Source organism: Ammospiza nelsoni, chromosome 1 (genome assembly GCF_027579445.1).
Source record: "Ammospiza nelsoni isolate bAmmNel1 chromosome 1, bAmmNel1.pri, whole genome shotgun sequence".
In the NCBI taxonomy this organism is placed as follows: Eukaryota; Metazoa; Chordata; class Aves; order Passeriformes; family Passerellidae; genus Ammospiza; species Ammospiza nelsoni.
In genome coordinates this window covers 2268900-2296683 of record NC_080633.1, presented here as the reverse complement: position 1 = coordinate 2296683, position 27784 = coordinate 2268900, and the positions used below count along the sequence as shown (strand labels likewise).

Genomic DNA, 27784 nt, shown 5'->3' with positions numbered 1-27784 from the left:
ACCTCCCCCTTGCACAACCTCCCTGATCCTTGCACGGCCACCCAGCGGTGTCACCTGCAACACCCACGCCTTGCTGCCCATGCCATGCCCAGATGCCAATCCCTTGCACACCCACCCAGATGTGACACACCTACCCCTGGCACATCCAGCTCTTTCAGGACTGCTCCATTCTTGCACAGCTGCCCAGATGTGCCAGACCTCCCCCTTGCCCAGCTGCCCACCCCGGCACATCCAGCCCTTTCAGGACTGCTTGATTCGTGCACAGCTGCCCAGATGTGGCACAACTATCCCTTGCCCAGCTGCCCACCCCTTGCACATCCAGCCCTTTCAGGACTGCTCCATTCTTGCACAGCTGCCCAGACGTGGCACACCTATCCCTTGCACAACTGTCCACCCCTGGCACATCCAGCCCTTGCCCAGCTGCGCACCTCTGGCACATCCAGCCCTTTCAGGACTGCTCCATTCTTGCACAGCTGCCCAGATGCGGCACACGCACCCCTTGCACATCTTCCCTGTTGCAGCCCCGGCACCTGCAACAGCCACGCCTTGCACACCTGGCCCTGCTGTCTATGCCGTGCCCAGATGCCAATCCCTTGCACACCCACCCTGGCACACTCATCCCTCTCTCCCCTGCCCTTTTCTCTCCCCTTCCCCAGCGCGTCCCGCGCTCCCCTCTCCCCGCTCCGCTCGCGTTCCCCGCTCTCTCCCCGCCCCTCCGCTCCGTGTCCCTCCTCCCGGGGCGTGTCCCCGTGTCGCAGCCCGCCTCTCCCCCGTGTCCCTCCCCCCCCGGCGGCCCCTCCCCGGCCCGCCCCGCCGCCGCTCGGGCTCTCTCCGCCGGCCGCGCTATAAGAAGCGGGGCGGGCGGCGGGGCCGCAGCGGGCGCGGCGGGGGAACGAGATGAGCAGCGCCGGCGCCGCTGCAAGATGCTGGATGGACACGTCCTGCTGGGATGGCTCTCCTCCTGCGCGCTCCTAGGGCTGCTCGCCTGCGCCCCGCGGCCCTCCGCCGCCTACTTCGGGTAGGTGCCCCCCCCCCCCCCCCCCCCGCTCCTGCTCTTTAACTTGTGCCCGAGTTTGTTTTTTTTTGATGCTCAAGGGGTTTTGCGCTTTGGTGGGGATGCCGCTGTTCTCCTGCGGGCACCCTCCGTCTCTCGGGGGTGCGGGCATCCCCTCCTGGAGTGACAGCCGGGACAGGGGCAGCGACAGCGCTGTGCCCGCAGCTGTCCGGCGTCCCAGCGCTCGGAATCCCCTTGGATTTGCCAGGCGGGACCGGGCGCTCCGGGAGCTGCCGGACTGTATCCCGGGACCGGAGGCGAGCGAGCGCTTCGTTCCCCCGTTCCCCGCACGGGTTCCCCGCACTGAGCGGACCTGCAGCGCACCAGCCGCGAGCTGTAACCCCCGTAGCATGGGGCAGCGAGGAGAGAACTCCTTTTTCCCCTCAATTAAAGCATGGGTTTCAACACCCGGTGCCGGCAAGGGGGTGCTGCCGGTTGTTTTTTGGGGGATCCGCGGGTGCGGGCGCCGCATCCCCGGCGCTCACCTGTGCGCGGCGCGGGGCGCGGCCGGCAGGGGGCGCTCCCGGCCCGGCGCGCGTCGCGCAGGTGGATCCCGGTCCCTTCCCGACCCCCGATCCCGGGGATTTATCCCATTATCCCGGGGGTTTCATCCCCCTTATACTGAGGTTTTATCCCTCTTATCCCGGGGATTTATCCCCCTGTTTTTATCTCCCTTATCCCGCTTTCCCGGCTCCGTGCGGTGAGCTGGACTAGCCAATTCACCCCGCTCCCGTTCAATGCCCCCCGCTGCCGCCTCAGCTCCGTGCGGGTTTTCCCTCTGTGCTTTTTGGGCTGTCGCTGCCTCTTATCCTTCATTTTAAACCATTTGTCGCAAAATATTATCGGTTTGAGAGAGGAATTTGACGCGAGCACCTGTGTAAGAGGTTTTGTGTAAGTTTACACAACAGTGGAGATTCTGCCTTTTTTTTTTTTTTTTTCTTCCCCTTTTTTTGGGGATGTTGTGTTGCGACCACTGGTAGGAGCCACTGGACCAGCCCTGGAGAATGTTTTAGCAGACTTGAGGTTTCCCCCCCTTCTTTCCAGTAAAACAAATCCTGGTGTTGAGGCTTGTCCATTGCTTGTGGTCTGGCAAAGTTTTGCAAACAGAGCTACTTACATCTTCTGTTTCCAACTCCACAACCGTTTCACTTCCTGCTGCTGGGGCTGGTTTTCTAAGGAAACAGCCTGTCCTGTGTGTGCAGGTTTTTAGGAAAAGCCCTTTTCTCCCTGGGCAGTGTGCAGAGGGCTGTTCCCAGCCCGCTGGCTCATGTGTCTGCCCAGGACCACCGGCACTGTGCAGCTCCGTTGTGCCTTGGGGACTGACAGGCTCTGCAAGGAGCTTGGCTGTAACTCTCCCATTAATCCCTGCTGTGCTGCTATCTGCTCTAGAGCAGCAGGTAACTCATTCCAGTTCCTTCTGGGCTTTCTCTCTTGGCTCGGAGAGGTTTTAACTGTGCAAGGGACGTTCTGAGCCAAGGGCAGTGTCTGCTGTCTGTCCTGACTGCTTTGGGATTTTCTCTGTCTTGGTACAGCTGCTGTTTCTGGTTTGAGACTCCCTGCCTGGCAGAGAGGAGATGCTGCCAGATGTGCCCCGAGCCAGATGTGCACTCCAGGGCTGCTGTGCTGTGCAGTGGAGTTTGCTTATGCAAAACCTCCTTGTTTCTGGTTAAAGCCCCAGCGAAGGAGCAGCTGATCCCCTCTTTGTTCTTCCAAGAGCAGAGGTTGCACTTGCAGAGCTGCTGGGGCCACTGGGAATAGTCAGTGCTGAGATCCCAGCTCCTGATAACCCACAAGTGTGTGTGGAAGGGCTGTTCCCTCCTTGCTGTGGGTTTCTCTCTGTTGGTAAGGAAAGAAATCCCACCTGGTAAAAGCTGGGTGTTCTTGCAGAACTTCCCAGTTTTCTCTGCAAGTAGAACTGCAGAGAGTTCCTGTAGTACTCCCCAGTTTTCTCTGAAAATGCTCTGGGAAGGCTGATATTGATCTTTTTTCTTCTGCCACGTGCATGAAGGAGCTGCTCCAGGTGAGGCAGCACATCTGTTCATTCTGATAAATCCTTGCTAGCAGCTTGGCTGAATGACCTGAGCTAACTTACACCCTCCAGGCAGGGAAAGGGATGTTTCTTTTGAAGCAAAGCCACGTTTTGGTGGCCTGCTGGCCCCTCTGGGTGCTGGCATCCCTGTGGAGGAGGTGGTGGGGCACGGAGCGAGGCAGTGCTCAGCAGATGTCACACTGTGGCTGCTCCCTTCCTCAGCCTGGAGGGGGACAGAGACAGCTGTGGATGATCCCTTCCCCCCCAGCCCCAATGTCTTATTTCAGGGAAAGAATTCCGCGTCTCCAAATGTTTGGCCTGGTGGGGAATGAGTGCCCAGGGACAGAAATGGGGCATGGTTACAGGGTAATGAGATTGTGTCAGCATGGAGTTATGTCTGAGCCTGTCCCAGGAGGGGATGCTGGGCTGGGGACACCACGGCTGGAGGCTGCTGTGCTTCCCTGGTGTTCTTGGAGGGATGCACAAGTGGCTGAGTAGGATAAATGCCCTCTGGAAGCAGAGTTTGGGACGTGTGGGAGTTAAACTGCGGTGCAGGTGGGGCTCTTGCTGCTGTTCTGCTCCATCCCCAGGCTGTCTGACTGGGAGATGCGCTAAATGTGATGGTCTGTGGAGGAAGAGAGAGATTTTCCCTTTTCTTGAGAGGAGTTCTGGCAGCTGGGCGTTGCTGCCCTCCCCCTGGAGCAGGTGCCAGCAGGACCCAGGGTTCCTGCACCTGCAGTGATGCTGAGCAGAGCTGAGACCACGCAGGCACCTGCTCAGGAGGGGTTTGGAGGGTTTGGCTCAGCCCTAACTCTTAGGAAGCAGCTGGAGAGCCTGGCTGCAGGGGTCAGGGATGTGGTGATGCTGCAGCTCCTGAACCTTGGCTGATAAGAAGCTTTTTGACAGAGAGGAAAAAGCATGTCTGTAAAACTGAGCACAGCCCTGCTGGCTCTTTGTGCACTTAGAGCTGCCCTTGAGGAGGAGGAGGAGGATGATGGTGGTGGCTGAATTTTGTGGAATTTTGAATGTTTGGGGGGAGGCATTGCCTGGGGCTCTGTGTCAGCCCGCTGGGATGCACTGGCTGCCCCAGGGGTGAGCCTGCTTTTATGTCCAGCCACGGGCTCTGCAGCTGGTCTGTCTGAGCACTAATTTGCACCATATTCCAGCAGGCTGCTGGGGGGAGTCTGGAGCAGCCCCAGGCTGCCAGGATCCCTGAGAAAGCATTGCATTTCAGTTTTCCTCCCTGCTTTGCTTTCCCGGTGCCTGACACGCTCTGGGCGTGGGTACCTCCCCTCCCTCCCTGCCTTTCCTCTCTCCAGTGTGGCTGGGGGTGGTGGGAATGCCAGAGCAGCATCTGGGGATTGTGCTGGGACTTGCACTTCTGGGCTTTGGAGGTGGCAGGTGACAGGATTAGCCATGCTGGGGTGACAGGGGGGCTGAGGAACTTCAATCCTGCTGTGCCCTGTGCTGGTGGGAAGGGAAACCAACCCGTGGGAGCTTCTGCTTTCCTGATCTGTGAATCTGAGGTGATCCAGGCCATAAATCAACTCCTCTATTTTCTGTTCTGATTTAGAGTCTGGTTCAGTTTTGATGCACCTCTTTTCTTTAAAAACAATATTTAGTTTTTAATTCTTGCTGGAAGGAATATTTTTTGCTGCTGGTTGGGATTTTGCTCTGCTTTCCCTCTGGGAGCAGAAGGATCCCAGCAGCTCTGCCCCCTCTGCAAACACTTGTCAAGACAGTAGTAATGTTACAAGTGGCTCATGCTTACATAGTGTTTATATTGACAGATTGCAATGTTCTGCATAAATGTAACTGATCTGTCCCCTGCACGCAGGCAACAGGAACCCTCAAATGCTCACGGGGGGAGAGGGAGGGAGGCAGGGGAAGCATAGCTTGCCCTAATTTACCAACACACCACTCACTGCGGGCTTTGCAGTGTGGGAAGCGCTGTGTATTTTTATTCCCTTTGGCAGGTGCAGGATAGGTGCCCTGCTCTGCTGTGGGACAGAAACCTCGCTGTTCAGGGTGTGATTTTGTTAGGAGGGACTTGGAAAAGAGTGGGATGTTGGACTTGAAGGGGCTGTTCAGGCACCTTCAGGGTTCCTGAGCGGGGCCCAAAGTCACCCTGAGTTCCAGTGCCAAGTGTAGGATAGAAACTTCACTGTTCAGGGTGTGATTTTGTTAAGAGACTTGGAAAAGAGCAAAACGTTGGATTTGCAGGCTGTTCAGGCACTGCGACCATTCTGGGCTGGGTTCCTGAGCGGGGCATGAAGTCACTGCAAGTTCCAGAGTCAGCTGTAGGATAGAAACTTCATCCTTCAGGGTGTGATTGTTAAGAGAGAATTAGAAAAGAGTGGGATGTTGGACTTGAATGGGTTGTTCAGATATCATGAGTGCTCTGGGGCGATTCCTGAGTGGGGCATTAAGTCACCCTGAGTTCCAGCATCAGCTGTAGGATAGAAACCTCGTCCTTCAGGGTGTGATTGTTAAGAGAGAATTAGAAAAGAGTGGGATGTTGGACTTGAATGGGTTGTTCAGATATCATGAGTGCTCTGGGGCGGTTCCTGAGTGGGGCATTAAGTCACTGCAAGTTCCAGCATCAGCTGTAGGATAGAAACCTCATCCTTCAGGGTGTGATTTTGTTAGAAGAGACTTAGAAAAGAGCAGAAGGTTGGACTTGAAGGGGCTGTTCAGGGTGTATTTTTGTTAGGAGAGACTTAGAAAAGAGGAGGATGTTGGACTTGGAGAGGCTGTTCATGTGCTGTGAATGCTCTGGGCGGGTTACTGAGCAGGGCATGAAGTCACCGTGAGTTCCAGCATCAGCTGTAGGATAGAAAACTCATCCTTAAGGGTGTGATTTTGTTAGGAGAGAATTAGAAAAGAGAAGGATATTGGACTTGAGGGCGCTGTTCTGGGGCGGGTTCCTGAGCGGGGCATGAAGTCACCACAAGTTCCAGCATCAGTTACAGCTCTGTGAGTTCCAGCTCTGCTGTAGGACAGAAACCTCGCTGTTCAGGGTGTGATTTTGTTAGGAGAGACTTGGAAAAGAGCAAAACATTGGACTTGAGGGGCTGTTCAGGCGCCGTGAGTGCTCTGGGGTGGGTTCCTGAGTGGGGCAAGAAGTCACTGCAAGTTCCAGTGTCAGCTGTGGGATAGAAACCTCATCCTTCAGGATGTGATTTTGTTAGAAGAGACTTGGAAAAGAGGAGGATGTTGGACTTGAAGGACTGTTCAGGGCATGATTTTGTTAGGAGAGACTTAGAAAAGAGCAAAACATTGGACTTGAAGGGGCTGTTCAGGCACTGTGAGCGCTCTGGGGTGAGTTCCTGATCAGGGCATGAAGTCACCGCGAGTTCCAGCATCAGCTGTAGGATAAAAACCTTGTCCTTCAGGGTGTGATTTTGTTAGGAGAGACTTAGAGCAGGATGTTGGATTTGAAGGGGCAGTTCAGGTGCCATGAGCGCTCTGGGGCGGGTTCCTGAGCAGGGCGCAAAGTCACCATGAGTGTCATCTGGAATGTCCCCTCCGGGAGAAGCAATCCCACGGGCTCTGCCAGCTGGAGTGTCCCCTCCATGAGAAGCCATCCCACAGGCTCTGTGCCCATTTTTCCAGCCCGTGGGCCGCTCAGGACGATGGCAGAGCCCATGTGTGTGTGGCTGTCACTGGAGGGTGGTGTGGGGCCACGTGCAGGCCGCTCCAGGCCGCGGTGGCTCCGCCGGGCTCTGGCGTGTGTGAGATGGAGCAGCTGCTTCCCAGCACGACCCAAAAAAACAAAACCTGGCCTGGGCTGGCGAGGCAGGAATGCAGCAGGCAGGCAAACACAGCTGGAATGCCCGGAAAGGCCGGCTCGGCCATCCCGCCCTGAGCCGCGCGTTCTGCCGCTCCCACACGGCTCTGCGGGGTTCGGCTGCTGCTTTTGGGGTTTTCTTTGGAAAAATTGAAGGGTTTGCCTGGTTTGGGTGGGTGGGTTTGGTTTTTTTTCCCCCCCTTCTCTTGCTTTTTTGGAGCTGGGTGAGTTGTCACTGCTGTGAGTCCTGCCTGGCTTGGCTCCCAAAGTTGGCCTCTCTGGGTCAACTCAAAGCAGTGTTTAACCTCCATTCCTCTGGAGAGGGAGCCCCGTGCCCAGAATCAGAATTTGCTTTGGAGGTGCCTGGAAGTGGAACTGGATTTGATGAAATGCCATGAGTGTGGTGGCAAAGCCAGGAATATTTGGAAAAATAACTATGCCAGACCTGCATCTTCATCCCTGGGGAGCAGGATTTGTCCCAGATCGGGCTGGGAAGTGTCTGGAAGCTTCTCCTGCCTGCAGAGGATGGAGCAGCATTAACTTCAACAAGAATTAGTAATTTTTTGGCTTAAGTAGTGGATTGATCACATTGCTTGACATTTTGGAACCACCAACTTGTGCCTCAGTTTCCTTCCCTTGGAGCTGTTCCTCTCTGAACTCACGTTAATGATGAGCACTCCTGCAGCCTCCATGTCCAAATATTGCATTTTTCTTTTTCCCAGTGCTGTAAATGACACCTTGGAGGGGGAAGATGGGTTGTTAGGAGACTATTGCGTGGATAACTGGCAAAGCAGGAGGCTGGTGACTTCCTTTAGCCTGACTGGTGATGCAGAACCAGAGACCAGGAATCCACAGGACTCTGGTCTCCTGCTGAAAGGCCTGGTCAATGATTAACTTGATTTCTGGAAGCCGCTGACAACAATAAAAGGGAGTCCAGCCCCACAACCCCAACACAAAGAGCCCCAGAGTGTTTAATAATTAAAGGCCTTGTGCTTTATCGGGGTAATGAGAATGGCCTGAAGGCTTATGTGGTGGCAGGTAATTGAATTAGGCTGTGGGATTGGGAAGGGGGAGCAGGTTAAGTGGAAAGTCTGCAGGACTGCATGGAGAAGCCTCTGTGATGCAGCTTAGTCAGAATCTTTCTGACCAGAGCAAGTTTTGTCAGTTTTTGCTGCTTTCTTCATGTTTCTGTCGGATTAATTCATTGTGCTGGCAGACTTGGTGTAGGTGCCTCTTGGAGAATCATGGAATAATTTGGGTTAGAAAGATTTTCTAGTTCCACCTCCTGCCATGGGCAGGGACACTTTCCACTGTCCCAGGGTGCTTCAAGGCCTGTCCAACCTGGCCTTGGACACTTCCAGGGATCCAGGGGCAGCCACAGCTGCTCTGGGCACCTGTGCCAGGGCCTCCCACCCTCCCAGGGAAGGATTTCCTCCTAACACCTCACCTAAACCTGTTTTCTTTCACTTTTAAACATTCCCACTAATCCCATCACCATCTACCTGTGTAAAAAGCTCTCCCCAGCTCTCTTGTGGATATTCCTGGCCCAGGGATGCTCCATTCCATTCCCTTCATTTAAGGATGTGCTGACAGTGTTGTTATTTCTAATAAATGTTGGTATTTAAATATTCTTTAAGGGTTTTTTTTAGTGGAAAATCTGAGTCAGAAGAAACTGTGAAGGTTCAGCTGTTGTGGGGGTGGCTGGGGAGCCAGTGGAGGTGCTGGACCAGTGACCATCACTGGTGTTCCCACAGTGTGAGGCATTCGTGGTCCAGAGCTGCACAGGGGTGGTGGAACATGGAAATCTTGGCTCAGGAGAGCTCAAGACTGGATTTGCCTTCCCTGTCTCCTGTTTCATCCCTGTGCCTTGGTGCCTTCTAAGAGGGAGTTAGGTTTTGCAGGTGTTTAATCAGAATGTCTCCACTGTGGGGACTACCAGAGGTGGGAGGACTTCTGATGCCAGAAGCTCCATTAGATCCTCTCTGCTCCAATTCCATGGAATAATGTGGCCCCTTCAGGGCTTGTGTTCTGTGACTACCTGATTTCTGTGGAAGAGAGAGGGGTCAAAGCTTCCCCTGATGATTGAGGAGAGAACTTGATGCATTCAAATTGTCTTGATGTGCTCTCTCTCAATTTCTGTCCCTGTGCTTCTTTGAGACCCCTCTGGGGTGGGATGGTGCCAAGTTCACACTGAAACCTTCTGTTAAACACAAACTTCCCAAGTTCCCAACTCCCAGGGCTGTGTTTGAGCAATCCAAGAACTCTCCTGGACCTGTTTATCCATCCTGAAACCTTCTGAGCCCCTGGCTTCCCTCCACACTGGAGCAGCCCCTTCTCCCTGCAGCCAGAACAGCTCTCTGGTGGCTTGTGCTGTGTTCCTACACTTGGTTCCTTGACCTGAGGAGCCCTGGAGCACAGGGCTTGGTGTTTGCACTCCTAAATGGTCATGGGGGGCCACTGCTCCTCCTGCACAACGTGGCTGCAGGTTCTGGACCAACATCAGCCAGCTAGGATTTGCTTTCCTGGCTTTTTCCATAGCACAGGTCAAGTTGAGAGGACCCAGAACTTATTAGGATTATTATTATGGAAAGGGTTAACCCTTTAGAAGCTTTTTTTTTGACGTCAAGATGCAAATTTTTTTCCTCTTCTCCTGTTTGTGACTGTGCTTTATAAGGTTCCTTCAGCTGCTGGCTGTAAGTGCTAATGAGCCTTATCTCTGCAGATACTGTCATAAAACACACTTATGAAGTTTATCAGCTCAGCAAGCTTTACATTTTATTGTAATGCGTGTTTGCACTTCCCCAAGTGGAACAGGGAGTATTTTGATTCTGTGGATAAACACAGCACTTACAGGATTTGCTGGAGCTGATAGAAGAATATATCCTGATTTATTTTTTTATTTTTTTTCTTTTTCTTCCCTCAGCTCTTACCAGGAACTCTTGTTTCAATTGAATCCAGCAGCTCCTGATTGTGTTTTGTAGCATTCCAGTCTGTTATTATAAACCATTCTCTGAAGTGTGGGGAGCATTTTGTTAATTCAGTTGCTGAACAATCTTGGGGGAAGGGGAAATGACAGGTTAAAAAAAACCTAAACTCGTTTTTGGGGAAGAACACAGAGGAAAACCTCTTTTCATCCACCACAGAAAATGCAAACTCAACAATTTACGACAGAAATGCTGAGTCTGGGATACAGCATGGAACACCCAATTCCTGTTGATTCCCAGCAGGCTGGATGGGAGTCGGCAGGAATTTCATGAGCAGATCCATTTGGCCTAGCTGATTAAAACAGCATTAATTGGTCATGGAGTCTGGGCCAAACTTGCTCTGATTTCTGCATTTGCCATGTGCTGGATGGAGGAATTTGGATGGAGCAATTTCCCAATTGGAGCAAAACTTTCCTTTCTTGGAAAAACTTCTTGGGGTCTTCCAGAGTGGAGCAGCAAAAGTGGCCGTGGAGCAGAGCAGGAGGTGGCTTTTGTGGTGTGGAGCAGCAGATTTCCCCTAGATGTGAACAAACCACTGAGAGACCCATGAGGGCATCTGGGCTTGGCTGAAAACCCTCCCTGCTTATTGTATTTGTGGGGTGCCCCATGGCAGGAAAGAATGGAGAATGTGTCTCCATGTTCTCAGAAGGCTAATTTATTGCTTTATGATACTATATTATATAAAAGAATGCTATACTAAACTATAATAAAGGATACAGACAGAATGCTAAAAAGATAATAATGAAAACTCCTGACTCTTTCCAGAGTCCTGACACAGCTTGGCCCTAATTGGCCAAAGAGTGAAAACAACTCACAGCAGAATCCAATGAAACAATCACCTGTGGGTAAACAATCTCCAAACACATTCCACATGTGAGCACAACACAGGAGAAACAAGTCAGATAACTATTGTTTTCCTTTTCTCTGAGGTTTCTCAGCTTCCCAGGAGAAAAATCCTGGGAAAAGGGATTTTTCCAGAAAATGTGAATGCCACACCTGCTGGCTGAGGCAGTCCTGGCAGGGATGGGCAGAAGTTTCACCAGAACCTTGGTGTGCTGTTGAAATCTCTGAATTTCTCTGGAGCAGCCTCCCAGCACAAAGAGGGTCAAGCCACTGCTGTTTTCAAGGCCAAATCCTTTTGGAAGAGGTCAGTTGATGAGGAAAACAAAATAATATCAAAAATTAAGAGCTTATTTTGAAGTACCCAGGGAGGTGTGCTGGGTGTGACCCCTGGGAGGGGACACAAGTGGCAAAATGAATTGTTCTGATTCAGAGCCCACAGCTTGGCACTGGGATTTCTGCTTCTGGATCTTCAGCACCTCTTAACTCTGACCTCAGAGCTCCTTCCAGTGCTTAAAGGGGCTCCAGGAGAGCTGGAGAGGGACTTGGACAAGGGATGGAGGGACAGGACAAAGGGAAATGGCTTCCCACTGCCAGAGAACAGGAAGAAATGGAATATTGGGGAGGAATTCCTCCCTGGGAGGATGGGCAGCCCTGGCACAGGGTGCCCAGAGCAGCTGTGGCTGCCCCTGGATCCCTGGCAGTGCCCAAGGCCAGGCTGGTTGGAGTTGGAGCAGCCTGGGGCAGTGGAAGGTGTCCCATGGCAGGTTCTCCTCATGACTTGCTGGGATTTTTGTAGCCTTCCCTCACCTGATCCTACAAGGAACAGCACGGAGGGATTGCTGTGCCCTGCTCCTCATGGCTTTCCTACAGCTAATTCCCAGTGCAGACCTCAGTGGGGACCCCCTGTTGTCAACCCCTGCTGAGCTGGGGGTATTGTTTCTTTACTATTTTACTAGAAATATTAATATAATAATTCTATAATTACTGTAAATATTAATATAATGCAATGATATAATTAATCTAAATAGCAATATAATACAATGATATAATTACTCTAAATATTAATATAATTAAATAACTAAATATAATTAATAATATAATAAATGTAAATATAATAATATAAACTTAATACATAAGAATAAATATATGACATATAATATATAATATATAATAAGTATTAAATGTAATATATATTAATATATATTATATATTAATAAATAACAATAAATATATAATATAAATATAATAAATAAGTACAAATGTATATAGTAATTTAGTATTAATTATTAAATATAATTAAATATAGGATAATTAATACTAAATATAATTAATATCATTCAATTAATATAATTTCTCATTATCTTTTTGGATTAATTTTTTTTTAAGATTTATGACCTGATGTTTGGCATTCCAGCAAAACAAAGCCAGGCAGCCCTGGTGGTGTAACTGTACTTTTTGTTGATGGCTGCTGAAGCTTTTGGGTAGTGGGGAGTGGTGGCTGAGGGCTCATCAGTCAAGGCTTTGAAAATTACCCAGATAATCAAAGAAAATGTGTTTGCACTTGAGTTAACATGGAAAGGCTGCTGGATTTTGGTGTTTCTCAGCTTTTTTACACCCTGGATTGGGAAGCTGGGAGCCAGCTCAGTGGCTGCACTGGGGATGAGTGTCCACCTTGGACTGGATCCGCTGGTGTTGGCTGCAGAGCCTCTCCCAGGGCAATCCATGGCTTCAGGGGACCGTTCCCAGCTCAGGAACATGGAGATCAGCTGCTCTCCTCTGACAAGAAACCCAATCCTGCAGCCCAAACCCCTCAGGGGACAGCTCACCAGAGCTGATACTTGATTTAAAAGAACTGACTTGTTTGGCTTAATCTTGACAAAATTCTTTTCTAGCCCTAATCCTCTCCCAGTGTAAGGTGAGATCTTGAAATACCTGGCAAACCTGGAGCTCAGCTCTCTCTCTCTCTGCATCTCTGGGCCTCTCTGCAATCAAAGGTGAGGGGGGCAGGGGAATTTTCAGCATTTTCAGCCCCTGCCAGAGATCAGTCTCCTGCTGGGAGCAAGCAGGGAGCTCTTTCCCAGTCTGTGGTTAACAAGTTGATCTGAGAGGCCAGAGGTGAAGCAGCCACTTGAGCTGAATTACAGGGTCTGACCAAAGATCCAACACTTCCTCTGGCTCATTAGCACAGCTGTGCTGCGTCCCTGGGGACTCTTTCTATCTCCTGGGTTGTCCCTTGTTGACTCTGGAAATCCAGAGGCTTAGCATGAGTTTGGAGAGAGAGAGGGCTGGAGCTGAAGAGCTGCCCTTGGGAGGGTGTGAGGGAGGCTTTGAGCAGTCCCTGTGGTCAGTGTTACAAGCTGTAGTGTCCAAACTGGTTTGTGGAGCTGAGGAAAATGTGTTTTCAGGCAGATTGGCTTCTCTGCAAGGTGCAGGGCAGGCACTGAGCTGAAGGGATGGTGCTTGCAGGGTGGTGGGACCAGGCATAATCCTGGATCAGCTGAGCTTGCAGAGGGATCCCCAATGATGAAGAAACAAATCTGACATTGTGGAGATGCTGTAGCTGTAGGAGTAACTGCAGTGGGATTTTGTGTTCCCAGAGCACAGACTGGGTTCAGCAGGGCTGTCCCAGGGCAGGAGAAGGGCATCCTCCCTCAGCCCTGCATCCCTGGGGCTGCTCCAGGCTCATGGAAAATCTGAGAGCTGCTGCTGGGAGGGGGCAGCTGAGCTGACAGCCTGGCCTGGGCTGACTCACAGCCACACAAACGCCTCAGTTTGGGGCTGACCCCGTGACACCACGGCTCTGGGGGTATTTCTGCCTGGATGTGCCCCCTCACAGACTCATGGTGAGCAGTGATGGGTGACTCCTCTGCTTCCAGAGCCTGCAGAGAGCCAGGGCTGAGCTGAGCTGCTCCCAGGGATGCTCTGCTGCTGGTCACATCAGTGGCCTTGTCCAAACAGCTGCTCCTCCCTGCCTGTGTGAGGCTGTTTATTCTGCTCCCAGGGCTCTCCTGTCAAGTGCTTCGGGTTGAAGTGGCTCTGGAGCTGCTCTCTGACCTGTCTGGATGTTCACGTTGTGGGTGAAGGGAGTAGAGGTTGCTCACGGTCTGCGTGGCTTTGGGTGCTTCGGTGTCACATTCACATTTTCTGAAAAATCCCTTTGCCCAGGGTTTTTCTCCTGGGAAGCTGAGAAGCCTCAGAGAAAAAGGAAACAATTCTTATCTCATTTGCTTCTCCTGTGTTGTGCTCATGTGGAATGTGTTTGGAGATTGTTTACCCACAGGTGATTGTTCCATTGGATTCTGCTGTGAATTGTTTTCACTCTTTGGCCAATCAGGGCCAAGCTGTGTTGGGACTCTGGAGAGAGTCACAAGTTTTCATTATTATCTTTTTAGCATTCTGTAAGCATCCTTTCTGTATTCTTTAACATAGTTAATATAGTATTCTTTAATATAATATAGAATCATAAAATAATAAATTATCCTCCTGAGAACATGGAGTCAGGTCCATCATTCCTTCCTGCCACAGGGCACCCCACAAATACAGTACCTTCAGCTGTGGCACAGGGCTGTTCTCACAGGGAGCAGCTCTGAGCTGAGTCAGGGATTTGGTGCACATCCTTTAAAGACCCAAAAGGCTTTGGGGCTATGGATTTTATTTAAAAATGCTTTCAATATGTGCCTGACAAAGCAGAGCCCTCTGCGTGGAGTTTCTCCTGTTGCAGGAATAGAGGGGACCCCAAGGCAAATTTGTAGGGGGATCCAAAGACAAATTTGTGGGGGATCCAAAGGCAAATTTATAGAAATCTTCCTGCTGAATTGGTGAGGTCTGAAATGTTTAAAATCAGGAAACACCAAGTTCCAGCCCTCGAGGTCTGGCTGCAGAACAAGCTGAGTGGTGCAGGCTTCATTTTGGGGGTGCAGCGTTGCACCTGCTCTCCTTTCCCAGAGCCTGGCTGGGAGATGCGTGGCTGCATTTCCAGGGCAGCTGCTGCCCTTGCTTCAAGCAGCAGCCACACGTTGCTCCTGCTCCTGTCAGCTGCCCGAGCTCCTCTGTTTGTGTGTCTAAAACTTGAAGGCTGGGGAGAAGGAGGAAACCTGACCAGTGCAATGGAAACCTTCAATTCCCCGCGGTCCCAGGAGGAGCAGAGCAGCTCCAGGCTGGAGCTAGCAATGAACTCCGTTTGTACGCTGCCTCGCCTCTCCAGGAGGAGCAGCAGCCAGGAAAAATATCAACAGTTCCATTAAAAAGTCTGCTGCTTTGCTCGAGTAGTGGAATAAACATACCTGGAGGTAAAGCAGCCCGAACCGCACAGGAAACATTAACAGCAGCGAACACACGCAGCCTCTCCCTGTGGATGTCCCCGAGAAAAAACACTGCATCCATGGCGATGGGGACATCAAACAGCAGCTGGGGGGATTATTCTTAGCTGGGGAAGCAGTGCCTTGTGTGAAACAGGGGCTCTGTGGTTTCCTAGAAAGGCAAAACCTGGGCTGAGCCTGCCCTGTGCTGCTGGCGGCTCTGGGGAGGGGGAACCTGGGGTAAAAATGGAGGCAGGATGTGGTTTGGGGTGGTTGGTATCCCTTTGTTTGGTTTTATTGCCCTTCTTAGCTTCCTGGTCGCTGTTTCTGTGGGAATTGTGTGGGGCTGACCTGCTTTTGCTCTAAGCAGTGGGAAGTGGGAGCTTGCAGAAGAGCAGGGTGGGTGTGGTAGCACTATAAATGTTGGATCCAATCACCCCCAGCCATCAGTGCATGGTGGAGCTGGTCCCTTCCCACCTGCACAGACCCCAAATCCATCCTCTGACCCCTTTGGGGCAGGGGGAATGGAAAGAGAGCTGTATTTGATATTTCAGTGAGGTATGGTAGCCCTTTGTTTGGTTTAATTGCCCTTCTTAGCTTCCTGATTGCTGTTTCTGTGGGAATTGTGTGGGGCTGACCTGTTTTTGCTCTAACTCAACTGGGATGAATACTGGTGGGAAGTGGGGAACACACTGGGACCTTGCAGAAGAGCAGGGTGGGTGTGGTAGCACTAAATGGGGGATCCAATCACCCCCAGCCATCAGTACAGGGTGGACTTGGCCCCTTCCCACCTGCACAGACCCCAAATCCATCCTCTGACCCCTTTGGATCAGAGGGGATTGCTGTATTTGATATTTCAGTGAGGGGATGTGAGCATGGCTCCAGTGGGAGATGCTGCCAGCACTTGTTGGACCAGGGAGCTGCCCATAAAACCCAACTTCCCCTTGGCCATGCCCAGCAAATGTGGTCTGCCCAGAAAATCCACATGGAAAATGCCTTTGGTAGCAACCAGGTGGCACCTGTCAGGCACCAGGAGACATTTCTATTAGTGCTCTCATTGGAGTGGTTTGGATCCCTCCCAGGCCTGAGCTGTCCTCCCTGGGGCAGATTGATGGGATTATTGCATGCTAGAGACAGTCCCTGTGCTCCCAGGCCTCATCTGCACAGCCACTTAGCACAACTAATCTGAAGTGACTTTTAAAGTGGATTAGTTCAATTACTCTTAACTAGCCCTGGTGGAAACGGCTCTCCTTGGGGATTAAAGGTCCTTAATTCACTTTAACAGACTCGATTTCAATGCAAAGCAGGCTGAACTGAATTAAGGGCACTTCAGAGCCTTGTTTGGAGGAGGCACTCCAGAACTGATGTGGTTTCACCACCCCACTTTGCATTCCTGGCCTCCATTCGTTCCAGTTGAGCATTGCTGGAGTGTCCCCTTACCGGTGACTAATGCAGGCAGCCTCTCACACAGAGAGCTGCAAACTTCACCTCAGCTCATGTGAGAACCAGCTTCTCCTGCATCTGCTGAGCCACTGCTGAAAATTGGTGTTTTACAGGTGTTTACTCTCCTTAATTTTTTTTTTTTCCAAATATTTTTTCCCCTTCAGCTCTTCAACCCAAGCTCGTTTTTGCTTTTTCACTTCAAAATGCAGGGCAGTGAGTCACACATCAGCTTTTCCCTGCTGTCCTGAATCTCTGGATGAACTGGGAATACTTGACCAACAGCTCACTCCTCCTTTAGCTGGGGAGTTTCCCTCCAGTTGAGGGTGAGCTGTGGTTGTGAAAGACTTTTTGGCCTCAGTTTTCCTCAAGTTTTTGTGAAAAACAGTCACTCCATGTGGTGCCCTGGATAATTCTTGCTTTGGAGGGAGCTGGGTGGGACAGGGCTTTTCCTCTGCATTTGGAGTGTTGGCTGATGTGGGTGTGGAGGAGAAGAGGGGAATCCTGCCAGTGCCAGGGAAGATCCCTGAGGGGAAAAATATCATGACTTTTTATTTCCTTCATGCTGATCCTAAACGTTTTGACTGTGAAGGGGAGAAGATGTAGCACTGACCCTTCTGCAGATGGGGCTCTGCACCCTTTGTCCTCATCCCGCACCCCATTCTCTGACCTAATACCATCCTGACCTCATCAGATCCCTGCTTTGCATCCAAGTTTAATCCCTGAGGAGCAACTTTGAGCAGATTGTGGAGGGAATGGCTGCTGGGCATAGCTTTGCCACCTTTCCTGCCCAGGAAGGGTTAAAGGCAGTGACTGCAGTGAGTGCCAGCATTGCTCTGGGTAAGGCTCCTCCAGCGTGCCAGAGCAAGGTTTATTTTACTAATAGCCCTGTGTAACTTCACCCTCCCCTCCTGCTCAGGATATTTCAGCTCCTCTCCTTGGTTCAACATCCCTTCAGAGCTGGGGGAGCACTTTGGGTGGCCGCAGCAGCAGCTGGCAGCCCTGTAGGGATTTTTTTGGGGGGGTTGGTGAATAAACCCTGAGTTTCTTTAGGATGGGCTGTTCATGGCTCTGCTGAAGGGTCCCTGCAGGCTGTGGAGAAGGGAACAGACACTGCACACAGGCAGGACATGGATGCTGCTGCTGCTGCCCTGATGTGCTGGGGCTGTGAGACCTCTCTGTGCTGCAGCTCAGAAATCCCTCAAAGGCCCCTCTGTGCTGCCCTTCAGAGGCTGAGTCTCGCTTACAGCTCTGCTTGAGCCCTAAGCTGATTTAATCCCATTTTCTTGCCACCAAGGAGCTCCTCCTTCCCTCTCCACAGCAGCTGAAGGACATCACCAAGCTGCTCCTCAGGCGCTGGTGGCCTTCAGGCTTGGCTGGAGCTTGGCACAAACAGTGACAATGTGGCTGCTGTGGTTCTGCTCCAAGCCTGGTTTCTCTGGTGAAGTTTTTTGGAGCGGTGATGGAAATCAAGGCCAGATTTGGGGAGGTTTTTTTATTCTTATCATGGAATGGGTTGGGTTGGCAGGAGCTTTAAAGATCATCTTGTCCCACCCCCTGCCATGGGCAGGGACACCTTCCACTGTCCTAGGATGCTCCAAGCCCAACCTGGCCCTGGACACTTGCAGGGATCCGGGGGCAGCCACAGCTTCTCTGGGCACCCTGTGCCAGGGCCTGCCCATCCTCACGGGGAACAATTTCTTTCTAATATCTAATCTAAGTCTGTTCTTGCTCAAAGAGTACCCACAAAAATAAATACCGTTTTAAATTTAAATTTTTAGTTATATGACACTGTTTTGAATTATCTGGGCCAAGAGCTCTTTCTCCCTAGGTTTTGGAGCAGTGCCTGGTGAGTTTAGCACCATGAGATGCTTCTGTTTTCTTCAAGACAAAAATGCCATTAACTTCATCTTTAGCATCTCTTAAGACTTTTGGGGACTTTTTGCTCTGGGAAATACTGAAAGACTACTGAGAACACATCAATTTTATCTAGGTGTCCAACTGAGAAACTCCTGAGAAGACACTGAGGTGTTGCTGAGAACTCTCACCTCAGGACACATTTTTATTTGGGAATGATGCTGGTTTTAAACCTCAGGATCTATAAAGAGGTGCATTAATACATCAAAACCTTCTTCTCTCTTAGGGATAGCTGGGAGCGCCCCCATCCCTGGGAGTGTCCAAGGCCAGGCTGGACAGGGCTTGGAGCAAGCTGGGATAGTGGGAGGTGTCCCTGCCATGGCAGGGGATGGCACTGGATGATCTTGAAGGTGTTTTCCAACCCAAACCATTCCATGGTTCTCTGTCTGTTCTAGGGTAGCTTTTTGAAGGCCTCTGATGTCAGGCTCACGAAGTTTGAGTTTGTGACCATCATCCAAAGAGGGAATCCAACAAGCTGCCTTTGAGGTGGGAGTGCTCACATCCAAAAGCAGCCCAGTGTCATTTTCCATCCCTTGTGGGGGGATTGTAGAGCTCCAGAGCTGCTCTTGTAAGCAGTCAGGAGTGCTGGAACCATAAATGCGAGACCTGCTTGTCCTGGGAGGTTTTCATTTTAGACCCAAATTAAATTATTTCACTTCAGTGCCACTTCTTGCATCGTGTGTTACTGTGGCCATTGGGTGTGGGGGATAAAGGATCTGCTGGAGTGGCCCTAGAAATGAGCTTTCAGTAGGTAGAAGATACCTGGCAACACCTAAACTGGATTTTTCCTCCTGTAAACTTTCAATCTGAGGGATGTTGACCTGTGGCATTCATGGGATTGGTGAAGTTTTCTGTATTTTCTGTGGAAGTTGCCCCCTTCTTTTTACTCCTGCAGCTTTTCCACAGGGATGGAAACTCTGAGGAGATCCTCAACTTCCATCTACAAAAATGAACTAATCAGCATCAAAATTGGGAGTAATGGATTGAGTGAGATGTTGGTGTATGGATTTTATGGCTTTTTGTGGTTTCGTGTTGGAAAGAACAAATCTAGGAAGAGCCTAAGAACTTAATGAGTTCTTGCTGTGATCAACTGGTAGTTGGGTGGAGGAGCTGAGCAGATTTAAATCTGGAGTAGAATCACAGCCAAGTCCTGTCCCTTTGAGGATCCAAAGGGAAAATTCCTTTGCCCACCAAACTCTTGTCCAGTTAGGCCAACATCTTCCCCAGTAGTTCCAAAGAGAAAGATGATGTTCTCAAAATCACTGAAAACTCTTAAAAATCACTCAAAATCTCTGCTGTGGGATTTATATACATCCTGCTTAATGGGTTCACACTGGAACACTTCTTGATCTCTTGCTGCCCTGTTTTCAGCAGCCTCTGGACAACCTGAGAGCTGTTGCATTTAGGTGCCAGGATAATTTGGTAAGGATTTGTCCTTTTTAATGGTTTCTTTCCCACCTCACTCTTTAAAGCTGCTCTAATTCCATGTTGCCCTAATTGTGATATGCAAACTTTAAAAGGAAAATCACAGCCAATGTATTTTAAGATCCTTTTGGGCAAGCAGCCCCCTACTTAACGTGATAAATTTGGACAGCTTTTCTCACTAAGGAAAATAGAAAGCTTTCCAAATCAAGAAAATTATGTAAGCAAATCCGATGAGTGTGCTCTAAAATTAAACCTGCCTCACAGGCTTTGGGACCTTTAGTGTGGAAGTAATGTTGGGGGTTTTTGGGGACTTTTTGGTTGGGTTTTTTGTTTTTGTTTTTTTTTTTTTTTTTTTTTTTTTTTGGAAGCTGTAAAACCTTGCTGGGGAATGTCCAGTGGTTTGTCTCTGATTCACCCATCCACTTATTATGACCAAACGTGGAAGAACATTGAATTATCAGGGACCATCCTTGCCCAGGACCTGCTTCCTATCATCCTAAATGAGCCACAGGAGGTATTGGGCCAGGAATATTCTGGAAGCAGTGGTTGCCTTGTCCTGTTCCTTCATGGATCTCCTGCCATGCAGAATCCAAGCATGACTCTGTAGAATTCCAGAATGGTTTGGGTTGGAAGGGACCTCAAAGCCCATCTCATTCCAGCCCCCTGCCATGGACAGGGAACCTTCCACTGTCCCAGGTTGCTCCAAGCCCTGTCCAACCTGGCCTTGGACACTTCCAGGATGGGGAATCCACAACCTCTCTAGGAACTGCAGTGCTGTTGTAGCCTGGTGTGGATTTTCTGTGCTGGAACCAAGTTGTGCTGTCTCCTCACCTGTGACTCAAATTGTCTTGTGTGAGGTTCCTAAACCTGGAGTTTGCAAACTGCTATGGACACTCTATCTAAAGGATAATTATTCCAGCATGAAGGTGGGATAGAAAGGTTTTTACTGGTCACTTTTCCATAAATCCCTGTCTCCTCATTCCATGTGCATTGGGGAAGTCTCTTTTCTTGCTGCTGTCTTCATCCTCCCTCCCGCTGTATCACCTCAACTCTCCTCCACTTTGTCCACGGTGTGTTTTTCTGTAGCCAAGCTTTGGAGACCTTCATTCCCTTGCTGCAAATTTGGAAGGGCTCAGCATTATCCTCCAGGGAAAGCAGTCAGCACCTTTCTCCTGAGGGAATTGGAGGTGCAGGCACTGATCTCCTCTCTGTAGTTGATGCCTTGTGAAGGCTGCCCTAGAACAGGGGCTGGACAGAGCTGAAGAATAAAGCAGGGATTTATTCAAAGGCCTCCATGGATGCACCGTGGGCAGCACCAGAGCCCAGCCAGGGCTGCACCCAAGATGAACCAAAATGGCCCCAAAATGCACGAGCGCTGCCGGGGTCTCTCCCTGGGATCAGCTCTGCTCCATTTGCACCTTGCAGTTCATTGTCCCATTCCAGCTTTAGCCCAGGCAGTCCCACCCTGCTTGTTTTTCTCTCTCCAGCCCACGGGGTTTGTGCTCTGGGGCTGAGATTTGGGTCATTTGTCCTTGGTGCCCAGCTGGAGCAGGAATTGTTTTGTCTCCCTGCTCTGTGCACAGAGCTCACCATGCCCTGATGTGGAGCTCAGACCCACACACTAAAGCAGCTCAGAATCTGAAAATATAAAAGCTCAAACCTGAGGCATTGTAGTGACCAGTGATAGGATCCAGAAGAACAGCAGGAGGCTGTTGAGGGGTTCAGGTTGGATAACTTCTTCCACCAGAGGGTGGTTGGGCACAGCCCTGAGGCTGCCAGAGCTCCAGCAGCATTTGGCAATGCTCTCAGGGACAGGCTGGGGTTGTTGGGGTGTCTTTGCAGGGGTGGAGTGTGACTTGATGATCCCTGTGGGTCCCTTCCCACTCAGGATATTCTGTGATTTGAGTGTCTCCATGTGGTTTCCCTGTTGGGACTCTGGTGCCAAATGCCCTTACAGGTTGGAATGGGAGGGAGACCCTCAGCTCTGCACACAGTTGGTTTCTCCAGCTAGAGCAGGAGTTAATTGACCTTAACATTTGTTCTGAGTCCTCTTTGGGCTGTTGATAGCTTGAGGTGACCTTTAGGGGTTCACAACACCTTTCCTGGCCAAAGCCAGATACGAACATCTGTAAAACTTTAGCATTTCACCCTACAGAGTCTCACACTGTGCTCTTCACTTGTTGGCCCCAACAGCTGTGTCAGCTCAGCCTCCCAAGGTGTTTCCATGTGGGGAAAATCTCCCCTGATCCTGTTTTACTCCTTTATCTGCAGCCTGGGACAGGTTTCCAGCAAACACTCGCAGCAGTTGTGAGCGTTGCTATCCCTCCCCTCTCTCGTTCTTGGCCCTTGGTCCTCCCGAGCTCGTGCAGCCAGGAGACACTGAAATCCCAACTGTGCAGGACACAGCATGGATAAACATCTTAATCTCACGGATCCTTCAATCTAAATGTTTTCTGGGGCCCTCCTTCAGGCAGGATTAGCCGGGAACGGCGTCCCAAAGGTCGCAGCCTTGCTGTGACTCGCGCCGCTGCTCAGGATGCTGAACGTGTGTGAAAGCCTCAGCAGAAAGCCTGAGATGCCATCCCTGTTCTCCGAGGAGCATCTGTGTGTCCTCTTGGGCTTTGGACTCAGGTCTTGGAGCTCTGCCTGCCCCTGTTAGCCATTGTGATAGCGTTGCCTGGAGCGCCCAAATGTGACATGTAGCAACTGGCATTTTGGCTACACTTAAGTGCAAGATTTTTCCAGTGTAGGTTTATATCTGGTTTGTTTTTTTTTTTTTCTTCCCCTCTTCTCTCAAGTGTGTGCATATTACTGTTATGATTTATTTTCAGGCTCTAACTTGGGTTTTTTCCCTTGAAATGCTTTGGAAACTTTGAGGGTTTTTTTTAAATTAGTGGCATGGCCTTCTTTACCTCAGAGGAAAATTCTAGGGTGAAGAATGCTTTTGATTGACAAAGAAATTATGGTGGAAAGGTTTTCCTCTTATCTTTGTGTTCTTTGGGCATTACTTTCCTCCTTGAAGCTGCCATTTGCTTTGCTAAACTTCACTTTGCTTCTAGAATGGATTAGGGTTTTTTCCTGGAATGTCAAAGCCCTCAGTGTGGATGCAGAAAGTTCGGTGGAAAGTCATGATCCTGGGAAAATAGTCTTGAGTTCTTGTTTAATGTGACACAAGGTGGAAGAAATGAATACAAAGAGTATTTTGATGATTAATAGCAATATTTTTGGGCTAGGATGGGTTATTCTTGTTCCCTTCATCCCAAGACCAGTACCAACAAGGTGAACGTCTCCCAGTCGTTTCCTCCCTATATCTCCATGATTTTGGTTTCATTTCTCATTGCTCCAGCTGCCTGTGAGCAAAACATTTTTGGGGCACTGCTGTTTTGGGGCTGGACAGGGGTAAACTGGAGAGATTCCGTTCTCCAGCACCAGGAAAACAAATGGCAAACAAACGTGGAGCACAAAGCTCCCGCCGCCCTCGTTCTCGCGGTTCAGGCCGTGCCGTTGCTCGCGGGGTTTCACGGAAACGAGCTGTGGGACATCCAGGCTGGTGTCCCTGGGGTTATGAGGGTCAGGGATGGATGCTGGACACCTCCCCAGCCTCAGGGAGGTCTGGCAGGAGGCTCTGGCAGCGAGGAGCCACCGAGGCTGGGAGTGGGACAGGGCTCTTGACACGGGGCCAGCGGGAAAGTCTCGGGCTCAGACGGAGCGAGGGGCTGGGGAATGTGATCCCGGCTCCCAGGCAAGGACGTGGCCAAGTTCTGTCACAGAGCTCTTGGGTTTCAGCTGCTGCTTCAGCAACGTGGTTGTGTAGGATTTGCTGAAAGAGCTGGGAATTCTGGTTTGGTTTGTCCAAGAAGCCAGAGGCAGATCTCACCCTGGGTCTGCTTAAACTCCCAAGTTTCCTTGAATCTCCTGAATTTCCCTTCAATTTACATTCATACCCTTCCTTTTAAATATGTTTAAAATTTAAACAGGATTCAGGGAAAAAATATTGACTCAGGCTAAATTGGAGTGCAGGCAGGGCTCAGATAGATTTTAACTTCTTTTGCCCTGAATTGTCTTTATGTATTGAGTGGGCAGCTCTGGTTCTGCTTATCCTCCCTGCTGAGGAGATTTATTAATAAGCAAGTTTTTATTTTAATTTTTAATTGGGAATATAAGTCTGCTCTTTCTCCAGTATCATTATTAATATTTTTTTTGAGATTTTACTCAATAGCTGATCACCTTTGTGACACTTGGAAATTAATTTAGATCCTTCTGGTTTTATTTTTTTTTTGTATTTTTAGCTTGTTAACTCTAATTCTGATAGGCTCCATGTAGCTGTGCCCTGTATCCTCCTGGGAATAATGACTCAGTGTCCAGATCCACAGAAGTAGGTGGGATGTGGGATTTGTACAGCTAAGCCCACGTGCATTTTGGAGACAGATGGAAACTCCATTTCGGGCTGGGGCTGCTCTGGTTGTGATTAGCTCTAATGAGCATCTGTTGATGGAGTAGTTCAAGAATGGTTCTCAGTGTTCTTTATCCCTGCTCGTGTTGGAATATCAAGAGCTGAACTGAAAAGGAGGATTCAGGTTGTTTGTGAAGACTTGCAGCAAAGCTGTCTTGCTTATGGAATATACCCCAATGTGAGGGTTTTAATATTTATTTTAATTCTTATTCCTCTTGTTGTTGTGCTTCCATATTGGACAAATTCTACCTGTGTTGTCAAAAAATTCACTTTTTATTAATTCACACCCCAGGATTTCCCTGATGTGTCTGTACACTCAGGTACACCCTGGAATTTGCTTGTCCCTTGTAGTGCTGGACACAATTCCTGGCAAATCCATGAAAAACTGAGCATAACCACCAAAAGTGCATCTGCAAGTGAATCTGGCTGTAATCTGTGATCCAATGCCAGCACCCCAGGTATCTGGAGACACCTTTTACTGCACAATTACTGCTAATTAAGAGCTCACAGTTTAATTTGGGAAGCTGCAGAGGAGTTACCTCAGTCATCCCCTCCGTGCCTGCACCCTGCCATGGAATTCTGTCCCGTGATTCCATGCGAGGTTTGTCCTGCAATTCCTCTCCCCTTGCAGTGAATGGGCAATTACTGAATATTTCTTTTCTGTTCTCATTAACTGCCTGGCCCCAGGGCTGATTTAGAACACATTATCCATGTTCTCTATTCCATGGAAAACACATTTGGGTCCTCGTGGGTGTTTTTGAGGTGCTGTCTGACACAGAGCTCAGAGAAAGCTGTCAAGAGTCCACTTACTCCAGCATTGCTCCTGATGCTGAAAATCAGATTTCTTTTCATTACTTTGGAGTACTTGGAGTTATTATAGGTCATCCTGTATTTGGTTGTCACACCAGGGAAACCTAAAGCCAGGGAAAATGAGGAATACTGATGACCTGGGAACAACTGTGAATGTTCTTCCCCTGAATTTGCTTTTTATTGTCACGCTATGAGAATGAATTTTAATTCTCAAAACTGAGTTTTCTCCTCCCATTGCCCGCTGCCTCCTTTCCTTTTAGTTGTCCTTAGAGAATTAAGAAAAGATGGGAATGTGGAAAAGGATTCTGCTGCCTTGCAGAGTATGGCCATTTTTCTATTATTTTTAGTAGAATTGATTTCCTACTGCATACATAGAATTATGCTGATGTTTCCTGGCCCTTGAGTGGCTCAAATTCAGGTAATTTGTCTGTAATGATTTTGTTTCTTTTGCTTCTTCCACCCCTAGCTCCCAAAGGCATTCCCAAGGAATAATTTAGACCCCAAACTTTCAAATCTCTTCATCTCTTTCACAGATGGATTCTGTAGCATTCTGGGTGTTTTCAGAGGAATTTAGGGATGCAGATAATTATTTCAAATGAGATGTCAGCTCTGAATATTTAGCAAACTGATTGTCCAGGTCTGGGTTGGGAACGGATCCTGTGTTTTCAACACAAGCATTTTATGTTGTGAGGCAGAGCATCCTCCTGGGTCAATGATCTGTGCAGAAATTGCACCAGTTGGCTTTTTCCAAATGTGTCAATTATTGGGCTCTCTCTCAGCTGGGACTTGTGGCCTCACTGTAGTTCCTCACAGATGAAACCTAATGCTTTCCATTCAGCTGAAACTCAGCAATCTTTCCAAAGGAAAAGATTCAAACCCTGTGCTGGAGATTGGTTGGGAAATAGACCCTCCAAATCTCCCATTTCTGAGGTCTAAAGAATAAGACTGTTAAAACAAAGGGAAATCATGGAGTCACTCAATAGTTTGGATTAGAAGGGTAAAGGAGAAATCATCTCATGCTGTTGGAACCCTGGTTACTGAGAATTTCAGACTTTCTGTGCTGACAAGCACTGACCCTCAAGAGAACACTGCATTTGACCTGAGGCTGTGGAGAAGCTTCCAAAATTAAATTATAAAACTAAAATTATGAGTGTATAGTTTGAATTAAAGTGTATAGTATCACACAGTGGAAAACTTAGAATTTAAAATTTTAGAATGTAGTAATATATATAAAACAAAATAGAAGTTTTGAAACAGAAACTAATCCTTCTTCACCTTCTTCATGAGTTCAAGTAGCATTATATAATTAGATAAAAGTCCACATTGTGAAACATGACTAGTTAGTTCTTAAGTTAAAAGTGAAAATAATTCAACTATCATTTCTTAATTAGACAATTTGTCCTTAAAAAGCCTTATAGAGAAAAAAAAAAAAAAAAGATAAAAACTCAACATCATGACACTATCCTGATGTGGGCAGGGTCACCTCCCACTGTCCCAGGGTGCTCCAGCCTGGCCTTGGGCGCTGCCAGGGATCCAGGGGCAGCCACAGCTGCTCTGGGAATTCCATCCCAGCCAGGAATTCCCAATTCCCAATCTCCCATCCATCCCTGCCCTCTGGCACTGGGAGCCATTCCCTGTGTCCTGTCCCTCCATCCTTGTCCCCAGTCCCTCTCCAGCTCCCCTAGAAGGTACTGGAAACATTTCCCTTTTCCCTCAAGTTCTTTGGCACTTGGAAATGCCCAGTGTGGGATATTGAAAGGAACCAGTCTTAGACCATGGCAGCTTTACTGATTTCAGTCCTGTCTTTCTGCTCTGCTGCTTTTCTGAGCTTTTGATGGCTGTTTTAGGAAATAGGAACTCACACAGACTGATAGAAGGTGTTCTGGATGATCTTTACCTGCTGGGATAACGCTAAACCTGTGGACAATCTTCTCATGACGGTTTTTCCTCAAGATACTTCCTATCACGTTTTCTTGCACTTTATAATTAGAATTGAAAATTATTTTCCCTTTAACTGCAGAGACGCAGAGGATTGGTAGAGGAATAACATTTTCTTGCACTTTTTAATTTGAATTGAAAATATTTTTCCCTTTAACTGCAGGGATGCAGAGGATTGGAAGAGGAATAACATTTTCCTTCACTTTTTAGTTAGAATTTAAAATATTTTTCCCTTTAAGTGCAGGAAGGCAGAGGAACAACGTTTTCTTGCACTTTTTAATTAGAATTGAAAATATTTTTCCCTTTAAGTGGAGGAAGGCAGAGGAATAACACAGTGTAGCTCTGCTTTTGTTGGGACTTCCTTCTCCAACACCCCCAGCTTGCAAATAAATGGTTTCTTTACCTGCTCTGCTGCTCCTGAGGTCACCTTTTTTAGGCAGTGGTTGTAACTCGAGGCTTGCTCCGAGCTGCTTCTTGGAATTGGAGTGGAACAGCCCCAGTTTGATGAAGGATGAGTCTCACAGAGCTGGGCAGCAGCTCTCAGCTCCATGAATATGGATGCAGCTGTGGCATCCCACAACTTCACATCCAGCCCTAAAGCCGGGCTCTGTCCCCCCAAAAGTGACCCAAAATCCCCCAAAACCCAGCGAGGAACAGCTGCCACATTCAGTGGGGATTGGGCTAGGGTGACATAATGTGTCTTTGCCCTCTGTAATCTTTTATCCCTTCCACCATCCAGGCACACAAGAGCCGATTCAATTCTTAATCTCGGTGTAACGAAACCACCTCGTGGTTTTGTGTGT

General features: G+C 49.2%; 1 protein-coding gene across 1 annotated transcript in view; it reads left to right on the top strand.

Annotated features, from left to right (window-relative positions):
- Positions 1-923: 923 nt before the first annotated feature.
- The window catches only part of WNT9A (Wnt family member 9A), a 60189-nt gene continuing 33328 nt past the window's right edge, over positions 924-27784 (top strand). Inside the window, exon 1 of the mRNA XM_059484994.1 lies at positions 924-1018. Coding sequence (XP_059340977.1) covers positions 924-1018 — 95 coding nt within the window. The remainder of the gene's footprint in view (positions 1019-27784) is intronic.